The sequence below is a fragment of the Mauremys reevesii genome, linkage group 3 (genome assembly GCF_016161935.1).
Source record: "Mauremys reevesii isolate NIE-2019 linkage group 3, ASM1616193v1, whole genome shotgun sequence".
Taxonomy (NCBI): Eukaryota; Metazoa; Chordata; order Testudines; family Geoemydidae; genus Mauremys; species Mauremys reevesii.
The window spans coordinates 155,157,532-155,168,172 of NC_052625.1; the positions used below are offsets into that span (position 1 = coordinate 155,157,532).

Genomic DNA, 10,641 nt, shown 5'->3' on the forward strand with positions numbered 1-10,641 from the left:
AATAGTGTGGACTGATACATGTTCATTTTCATTATCTGAGTCAGATGCCACCAGCAGGTGGTTTCTTTTATTTTTGCTGGTTCAGGATCTGTAGTTTCCACATCTGAGTATTGCTCTTTTACGACTTCTGAAAGCATGCGCCACACTTATCCTTCTCAGATTTTGGAAAACACTTCAGATTCTTAAACCTTGGGTCAAGTGCTGTAGCTATCTTTAGAAATCCACATCGGTACTATCTTTGTGTTTTGTCAAATCTGCAGCGAAAGTTTTCTTAAAATGAACATGTGCTGAGTTATCATCCAAAACTATTATAACATGAAATATATGGCAAAATGCAGGCAAAATAGAGCTGGAGATAATGCTATTTTTTTTTAAACCAGTGTCATCAGCATGAAGGATGTCCTCTGGAATGGTTGCTGAAGCATGAAGGGGCATATGACTGTTTAGACTATCTGGCAAGTAAATACCTTACAATGATGGCTACAAAAGTCCTATGTAAATGCCTGTTCTCATTTTCTGGTGATATTGTAAATAAGAAGTGGGCAGCATGATCTCCCTTAAATATAAACAAACTTGTTTGTCTTAGCGATTGGCTGAATGAGAAGTAGAACCAAGTGGACTTGTAGGCTCTAAATATTTGCATTGTTTGGTTTTTGAGTGCAGTTATGTAACAAACAAAAAATCTGCATTTGTATGTTGCACTTTCATGATAAAGAAATTACACTACAGTATTTGTATGAGGTGAATTGAAAAATACTATTTCTTTTGTTTATCATTTTTACAGTGCAAATATTTGTAATAAAAATAATAATATAAAGTGAGCAGTGTACACTTTGTATTCTGTGTTGTAATTGGAATCAATATATTTAAAAATGTAGAAAAACATCCAAAAATATTTAATATATTTCAATTGGTATTCTATTGTTTAACAATGCGATTAAAATTGATTAATCACAGTTATTTTATTAATCACAATTCATTTTTTTTAGTTAATCGCGTGAGTTAACTGTGATAATTGACAGCCCTAATATACATCTTTATGTGGCATTATCTGATAAAACTGCTTAATATATCAGTCTGTACCTAGTATTTAGCTTGGATCCTGTTAAAGATATTTAGGGATAAAGTATTGTTTTACTTACCGAGTGTCTCTGATAAGAGGTGTGCTTCCCAGTTTAAAACAGGTTTTTTCACCTCCACAAGATGCCTGTCTCAGAGAAAAGCTTTCTGCTAGATCAAAACCTGTGAAATGTGATATACTAATTTAGTCTATTCTTTGTTTAATGCAATTTTAAAACCTGGGGAAAGTATTGATTTTTAGCATGCTTGGTGCTTTTCTAGTCTATAGACTGACAGGCTATTTCAAATCCCAATGCTTTAGGTCACAGAAATTTCCAGTTTGCATTTTCTCATAGGAAGGGATATGAGTGTGAAATTCCCTCAGCTCTTGACTTTTCAACCTCTGAGGAATGCACTGGCTGTTTTCTTTTACCATCTGAACTAATGAGAATAAATATGCTGCAGATCTACAGTGTGAGAAACGAATGTTAAATCCAGACTAATTTTACAAGCAAAAATTAAAAGAAAACTTATATGTATAGAACTTAAGCCAGAAAATTACATAAATGTATTCTAATTTTAATAAAAACAATTTTTCTAATATTAAAGACAGTTTTAATTTAAATTTTTTTATCATCTCTATACAGTTAAAGCCAGCTTCAGTGGGGCCAGGATTTCACCCAAGGTTTGTAAATTTTAGATGCTCTATCTTTTGTGTTAAAGAAATCACTTACCTGAAACATCAAGATTTTCTTTATAGATATGTCTAAGCTGATGTCCACTTGGTCTCATTATAGGACACACTGTAACTACAAAAGAATAAAATGTAACAGCTCCCATCAAATATTATCAAATAAAAAAATGCATCAGACATAAAACTATTTATTATCATGGCAGTGAATTGCAAGGCAACATGAACAGAGTTTAATTTTCAATGTAATTAGATTACTACTAATATTCCTTCTTGTTTCTTTATATTTAGAATTATGAAATAAACCAAACTACTATATTAAAACAACAGTAATTATATTTTAGTGTATGAAGTATAATACTATAATTATAAACAGATAAGATGTAATCATGTTTTAATTCAATTGTTTGTGATTAAAGCAAGCACATATTAACTATTCAACCACTATGGGAAATAATATTACATTCTTACAACTTTTTTCCCCCAATCAAGAATACCATAAAACATGATGCCATATGCTTGGTAGGGGTGAGGAGCGTTTGTGTGTACAGTAAACTTTGAAAAAAATTTTTTACAGATACAACAAAAGTTATAAGTATATGATGGATTACCCTAGCAACAGTTAAATATTATTTGCAGTGTAGAAAATAATCTCAAAATGTGGATTAATAAGGATATTGTCATATTATATAAACAATGAATATATCATTGCTTATCTCTTTAAAAGACTGTTACAAATTAAGCAGTTTTGTAACTGCTTAATTAGGGATTGTTTTAACTATGCATTGATGTATTTGTTTCTAGTAAACAGGCACAGTATTCTAATGTTTGTAGTACAGTACACATGCAGAGGCTAAGTCTAACAGACTGGTTACATTTAGCAGCCAAGATCAAAATAAAATAGGGTAAATTAGTTTAACAATTTAAGGAAGTATATTAAATGTTTAAGTTTTAAGTATCGTAATAACCCTTTTTACTAGCTTGTCTCTAATAAGTAGTATTTAAGTATGAGGACCTATATATGGGCTCCTACATTTCCAACACCTTAAAATCTAATATCAGTGAATCTTAACCCAACATTTCATCATGTTGCAGCAGCTTTATGCTTCAGTAAAGACACACACATACTTTTTCAAGAAGTGGATAAAGACTAAGGTCAATTTTGTACATGTTAAAACAGGTCTCTATCTTTTTACAAAACTCATGAAAATAATCCCACTGAAGTCTATTGGGACTCCTGGAGGGAAAGAAAGCAGGATTTGGTCCAGATACTCTGTAGGCATGCAGTCCTGTCTTGAGTTGAAGAAGTGCCCAGAAAAGATTGCCAAAATAAGCCTGAAGTTTCAGCAATGGAGGACAAGGGGCTTTCCAATGTGCCCGTTCAGCGATAAGAGAGGAGGAATGAACTAGCACTATCCTAGAAATAGTCTATATTTAAAGGATTTCCAAATATGTTAGAGACTGAAAGTTGACCCGGAAAATGGTTACAGTTGTAATTGTAAAATGCCTGCAATACAACACTGACTCTGTAATAATACAGAAAATACATTCTTCTCCAAAAATCTTGAATTCAACTCAGTGTATAACAGTATCACATCTTTACAATTAACTTAAGTGGTTAAGTAGAAGTAACCAGTAAATTTATAGCTGGAAGATATAATTTAGATTAAAAAATTATTACCTCACAAAATGATTAAACATTTCTGAAATAAAGATGACATTGGTTTCATTAAACACAGATTGGGTGAAGGCAGTAATATGCATCAGATTCTGTCAAACATCTTGTTTCATTTGTCTAAACTGCAGCCCACAATTAGAAAGCAAGGTCATTTATGGGCAGATTTGTTTCAAATATATCAATTAATAGATATGTAAGAAGAAATAAATACTATATTTATTTCTACTGTTCCTATAAAAGAACAAGAATAATTCACATTAGAGGCAATTTTGCCCAGGAGAATATGCAGAATTGTAAGAGTCTTTGTGCTGCCATCTTAGTAGTTTATATGTAATCTTTCATCAGTCTCCTAGTTGGCAATATAAGCCCATTCTCAGTTGTATTTATTGTGCATTGAGTTCTCTTATCATGTACTTATTGTACTTCTAATACTCTGGTGGAAATATACACTCTAGAGCAGAGAGGCATGTTCGCATTATATAATTTTTATCCCTGAACCGACAGATATAAAATGTACAGGCCTGATTCTGCTCTCATTTACACCAGTATACATCTAACACAACTCTGTGGCAGTGAAGGGAGTTACTCTGAATTGACAGCAGCATAACTCCTGTCCAGCAACTTTAACTTACACTAGGGTGGAGGATCAGAGAGTTGCACCTGGCTCCTTCTGGCCCCTCTCCACTAAGTCCAAGTGAAGAATCATGCCCTAATTTCTCTGCTATCCTGCTGACTGAAGTTGTTCCTGAGATGCCTAAGCCCATGTAACACACTGTGCGTGTATTTTTATCAAAGGCATAACAGTCATGGCAGGAAACACAGCATACTAAGGCCACATAAATGCTACTTTGCAGGTTGTATTCTGTATACCCACAAAAACTAAAAGAACTTCTTCCAGTTTGTGCTAAAAATGACCCCATCACCTCAGTGGTACATTTTCCTAGACAGCTGAGCCAAGAGATTAGAATGTTAAGAGCAACAGCTTCCCCTACATATTCTTTTTCATACAAGGAGCTGACAGCCCTCAACTTTATAGACTGATACAATGTCTGTTTTACAGCTATGTTTTATAGTGAGGAAGAAAGGTCCAGCATGATTTTTAACTATTACTGACAACACTGACACTTGTATAGACACCACTTTTGTTATGGGTCAAACTAGACAGTTTAGAAAACTAAATCAGACAAGGGGACTACATAAAGACAACAATCAGGAAAACAAGGGAATTCTTAACATTCAGCAAGGACATAAAAATATGACCTGATTCACTACTCACTTACATTACACCGGAATAAAAGTAACTGAGTGGAGCATTGCTTTGTGTCTAGTTTTAACTCCATGATTTCCACTAAAAGTAAATGGTAATGGCAAAGCTACCTGAAAAGAACACTGAAAATGTAATGTACTTCATAAGGCTATCCATCCACAGAATGGGTATAGAACTTAAATTATAGAAATTCATGAGTTCTACTAATTGAGTTTAGTCTTGTAAATCAATAAAATTCTTTCAACTCTACAAAAAAAGTCTATATACTACATGTATATATTCTCACATGTGAATCATAGATAAAACCTGAAGCTTTAATGCAAGTCTAAGATTAAACTTTCAAATGACATGCAGTACAAACTTCAACTCCCAGTAATTTATAAGGCTACATCTACACTGCAAGCTACGAGTGTGATTCCCCAGCTTGCATACATGTACTAGCAGTAGCTTAATGAGAGTAGCTTGAGTACAAACAGTAGCACAGCCATGACAGCACAGGCCATGGCAGCCGCGGCAGTGGCATGGCTTAGCTGTGAGGAGTATGTACCTACCAGTTTCAGGTGGGTTTGTACTTGGCATGGCTAAACTATACCATCGCTGCCATTGCCCATGCTACCATGGCTACACTACTGTTTATACTCATGCTAATATGTGTACACAAGCTGGGGAATACACCCCTAGCTCTCCTAGTATAGACACAGCCTAAAAGTTCAAGTCTGGCAGTTTATACATTCAGAAAGCCTAATGTATGAATCAATTCACTACAGTATTAACATCTTTTTATCTAATATTAATATATTGTGTTCTATAATGAGGTATTTTTCATATCAGACTTAAAAAAACGCATTGGAGTGTGCCCCTGAAATTATTAGTGGTGTTTGAGTCAAAATTTTGATCTAGAGTCAACATTTTTCATAAACATACTTCATGTCAAAGGCAGTGGAAAGCCAGCAGGTCTTTTCCAGTACTGTTGGGAGGCCCAGAATCTTTCATATGCCATATTTGTCACAAGTCAGACAACAAAGCTTAGCAGCCCATGTTACAAAAAGGGTACTCATAGCAAAAAGTTGGACAAGATAATCAAAATGAGACAGAATTATTAACATTCAAGCAGAACTTAGAAATGATCATATTAGAACTTCCTAGAGCTCAGTTCCATATTGTGAAAACACACGCTCCCAATAATCAAAAACTAGTTAAATCAACCACATAAACAATATAAAACAATTAGGAGAAAAATATACCAAGGAAAAGTTGGGTTTAACACATGACTATGGAGATCTTCAGTGTGGTAACCCTATCCGCTCCCTTAGATGTATTATATTTTATTTTTAGAAGTAATCACTTCCCTCCAGTAAATGGTTCATACACCAGAAGTTCTGCACAAACAAAAACTGAAAGGGATCATTGCTGTGAATCAAACAGATGTCAGCACACTCAACAGGGCCTAAGGAAGACTGCTCGAAGCAGGCCCACAGTAATCTGTCACACACTTTCACATTTCCTCTTTTCAGCACTGCCATTTCTTCAATTACAACAATATTAACTAATGAAATAGTTTCCAAGGCACGTTCAGAATACTAGATGGAAAACAAATCACTCCCCTTATCATATTAATCCACACATGTAGCTTTACCCTTTCTTTTGCATGATTGATTTCCTGTATTTCTTTATGATTAAACTTAAGCGGGAACTCTCCCTGCATTTCAAAGCTTTCCCAAAAAACTGTAGCACAATTAGACTATACTATAGGGGTGTCAAGGTATGGGACTTGTATAGAAGCAAACTCTGTTGGTACAGCATAGCTTGAGTAGCGAGGTGGGTAGGGGCAAATGGCACAAGTAAAAATGGTGAAACAGGACAGCCATAAAGACGTGTCACTGCAAGGGCTGCCTTGCAAGAATCTTGAGAGGAAGAAGCAAAAGCAGGAGGACCATCCAGGATGAACTGACCTTGAGGAGAATAAGGGAGTCACTTGGATCAAATGAAAGAAGAAAAAGCTTAAAGAGTTTGGATATTTGTCTCTCCTTTCATGTGTCCGAGCCATCTCTCATGGCCTAAATGGTATTCTATGACTGGCTTATATTTAACTGAAAAGCCTTTTACCTGACAAGAGGGAGTTGCACTCCATTTTGTTTTCAAATTATTTAAGTTGTACATATGCTCATGTTGATCATTTGAGCGTCTTCTGCAGCCCTTTTAAAATGTTCCTTCCTCAACCCTCCAAATGAGGTAGCCAGATGTGCCCCCAGCTACACTCCTTCAAATAGCAAAAGGGGATTATTGCAGGGTAATTAGAGGAGGTTTACCCTCCCACCTCCCAGGGTTTGAGAATAATACACATACAGAGCTCTTAGCTTTTGCTGCTCTAAAAGTTCAAGAGAGAGTTTAGAACCCAAACTCAGATTCTCCACAATGTACTACTTGCCCAGTCATAATTATCACTACTATTTATTATTTGTACTCCAGTAGCACTTAAAGGCCTTATTGGAGTCCCATTGTGCAAGGTACTAATCTTAAACACCTTGGGCCTGATTTTTAGGAGCAGTGAGCGCTCACAAGTGCTATTGCCTTCAACTGGTTTTCTGGAGGCTAGGCATCTCTGAAAATCAGGTCCTAATTGTCTATCTTTCTTTTAAAAAAAAAAGAACAAATAAAAAGCCTTTTTTTGTTAGTGATGTTAGGCACACTGAAGGGAATTGAGATATAGGCAGTGTCTATGGCCAACTCCAGGAAACTGACAAGTCATTATTTGATGCAATATCATACCAGATGGTCACATTTATAAGCATACAAGTGATTTATTTCTCAGACATGGTGGGTTATAGTGACAATACCGAGGAAGAAATGGGACAAGAGATGGGGAGAAGGACATTGTTTTACAGAAGAGAGCTAGTAAGGGACAGATAGCAAGACGGACCCACGAAAGGGCGGGGGTGTCATAAAAGTAATGCACCAAACTTTACTGTGACCATTTTGCTAGAATTTTCTCTCTCTTTCTCCTCTCCTCTGTTTATTTAGGGGCAAGGAACTGCCTTCTTCTACCCCTCTGAGGTGCTGGGCAGGCCTTTGGGGCTCTTAATAAATGTTTTCCTCAGATTAAAACACAGAATCAATTAAACAAAATTGTATTAATAGAGTTCTAGATTTTTCAAGACCAGAACTGGACTCTTTTTGGATATGTAATATTAAAAACAGAAAATATCAGGGGTCTACATTGCAAGTGGCTAAACTGCTTCCAAAAATATATTCCTCTTTGTGTATGGGAAACAGAAACACTGCCTTTAGATACATCCAATATGGACTTCTTCAAAGAGATGTTAAAACTGATTGAGCTTCCGTAACTTCATATCCTTACATGGTCCATTTACTTTCTAAGTATCATTATTTATTTGTTGAGCTGTGTCAATATTGAGACTTGTCCTCAGCCTTTTGTCTGTATGGCTATAAAAACAAAAGAGAGAAGTACCTGTCTTATCAGTGGCTGCCATGTAAGTTGAAACAGGAAGGAGGAAGAGAATTGCCATCCAAAGCCAAATTATGCATAATCCAATGTGCTTCATGTCCCCTCAGACACGTGAAAAATTGACCACAGATCTGAAACAAAAAATACTCACAATGGGAACAATATCTTCTTATTCTCCCTTTCCCAGCCCCCCGACAAAAAACCCACAAGGAAGAATTTATTTGTAAAGAAAAGAGAAAGTCATTGGTTGTACACAATGTACACCATTTAGCTGTGTTAAAGCTCTGAAAAAGTTTAGAATCTGAATTTAGAATTGGGTGAAATATATTTCTTGCTACTTTTTTAGTTTCATGAGCAATTCATTTACAGAAATACTAACTCAGATATTATTTAAAAAGCCACTAAATTATCCATTAGAATGACTAGTTCTTTTTCTCCCTTCTAGCTTTTTAGTCTTAGATATTTTAGTTTAATGGTTTGATGGCATAGTGCTGCAAAATGACTGCTAAAGTAGTCATCAAATCAAATGAGGAAAACTTATCATTGCTTTATATAGTCTTTTATTTAAAAACAAAATGGTCATATATTTGCTCATATTCTTTGCAAAATATGCAAGTGCCTAGGACAGCCTGACCTAAGTTTGCAGTTTAAATCTTATTAAAAAAGAATGAAACTTGTCCAACAAAATATCTTTGTCTTCCAAACACAATACTGGGCTTCTTCTAAACCAATTACAACTAGCAGGAAAGTATGGATTTAACAAAGCACAGTACAATGCAACAATAAATTATTATTCATATTTTTCTTAGAGAAAGCATGATGTTGTCCTGTAATATGAAGATGAACTGAAGAAAAAATACAGCTGGTGTATCTGCTCCGGAAATGTATCTTTATGATTATTTTTGTGTTGCACTATTTTCATCTTCATGGTTATTCTGTCAGTCAGCAGTACAGACCATAACACAAAATGAATTTCTGTCAAAAGAACATCATGGTGTAAGTTCCTGCACCTGCTTTACAAGGAGACTTCAATGTACTAGAGCTTAAAGCCTATGGCTCTCAAATCCTAAAAAGCTCTTACAAATTAAGTAACTGTTACCAATTGCTAATGCCGCTATCTCCTTCACCATGCCTACTGTATCTCTGCATGTTGATTCATCGCTAGTTTATTACTTCAGAAGATGATCAATCACTTATACAATCAACCTGCCAGAACTTAATAGCAAGAATTGACTTGAGTTTATGACGGTCCAGACTGTAACACAACCCGCCTTGGAAATTTAGTTTCTCTAATGAATTTTGATTTGTTTTACAGACAGGATAATACACGCAGATACCAATTGACAGGCACTGAGATAACTGGGCAGCAGAAGGGGGAAATGTGCAGATCCTTAATTCCTCTGCGCATGAACACGCCCAAGCTGCTGGAGTGTGGGAAAGCCAGAGCACTCGCTCCCGGGGAGGGGCCAAGGCCTGACACGGTGCTGGTCAGTTTGCCTGAAGCAGCAGCAATACCAGTGGCGCTGCCTACAGGGTCTTGACTCCTAGCAGCAGCTGCTTTCCTGCCGACTTTGCTCTGCTGTGCTTGCAGACTCCAGCCTAGCTCCAACCTCCCCAGCCAGCCCTAAGCGTTAGCTCCCAGTCACCGCTACCCCCGGGTCACAACCCCAGCTCCCCGTCCCCAACCGCTCTAGTCCGAAGCCCTTTGTCCCCAGCCCAACCCCTCCCTCCCCGGACCGTCCTGCAGCGCAGCCAGCCCGGCGGAGACGCGCCAAAGCATCTGGGAACCGTAAGTCCCGGCGCCCGCTGCCAGCGCACAGCGGAGCAGGCGGCAAAGCTGGGGGCGCAGGACCCCGCCCCACGCGGCTGTTCACGCGCCGCCCGGGCGCCCCCCGTGGCCACATCCCTGGCAGAGAGGTGAGCGCGCCGCGTGAGGTAGGGGTGAGCGCCGCCCCCATGTCTGTGTGCGTGGGGTGCCCCTGGCCCGAGGCCTGTGAGTGCTGCACTCGCCGACGGCCCCGCGGCTCTCCATGCAGAGCCCTTCCTGGGGCCCCGCCTGCAGAGCGCCCCGCCAGTCGTCGGGACTGATGCCCAGCGTCTTGTGGGAGCAGCCCCCCCGGATCTGCATTTATCCTAACTGGCTTTTCTGCCGGGAAATTGCACCGCCTGAGAAGCCGGCCTCAGCTGGGGCCAGGAGCGAAGCTGCAGCAAAACTCGGCCAAACTTACCAGAAAACTAACCAAAAATAAAGGGTAGGTGGGGTTGGGAGAGGCAGCGCCTGCTGCCTCCAGGTAGGCATTGCAGGGGCCTGGGGACATGGTGGAAGATCGCGTCTGGGGAGGGGAGATCAGTTTCTCTCTCTGCCCCAACAGCGTGGCTGAGCTCTAGTCAAATAAAAGTATAACTGGCAGTGAAATGCACGAACAATGTAATTCAACGCAGAAAAACTCAAGAGCCCCTGAGACCCATGTAGGTTCAGG

General features: G+C 38.2%; 1 protein-coding gene across 1 annotated transcript in view; it reads right to left on the bottom strand.

Moving 5' to 3' along the window:
* COL19A1 (collagen type XIX alpha 1 chain) overlaps window positions 1–9,722 on the bottom strand; it is a 332,172-nt gene extending 322,450 nt beyond the window's left edge. The window contains exons 1-4 of the mRNA XM_039532738.1: window positions 9,261–9,722; window positions 8,165–8,292; window positions 1,794–1,868; window positions 1,143–1,242 (exon numbers count right to left, since the gene is read on the bottom strand). Of these exons, the coding sequence (XP_039388672.1) occupies window positions 1,143–1,242; window positions 1,794–1,868; window positions 8,165–8,258 (269 nt within the window). The 5' untranslated portion in view covers window positions 8,259–8,292; window positions 9,261–9,722. The remainder of the gene's footprint in view (window positions 1–1,142; window positions 1,243–1,793; window positions 1,869–8,164; window positions 8,293–9,260) is intronic.
* Between the last annotated feature and the right edge of the window lie 919 nt (window positions 9,723–10,641).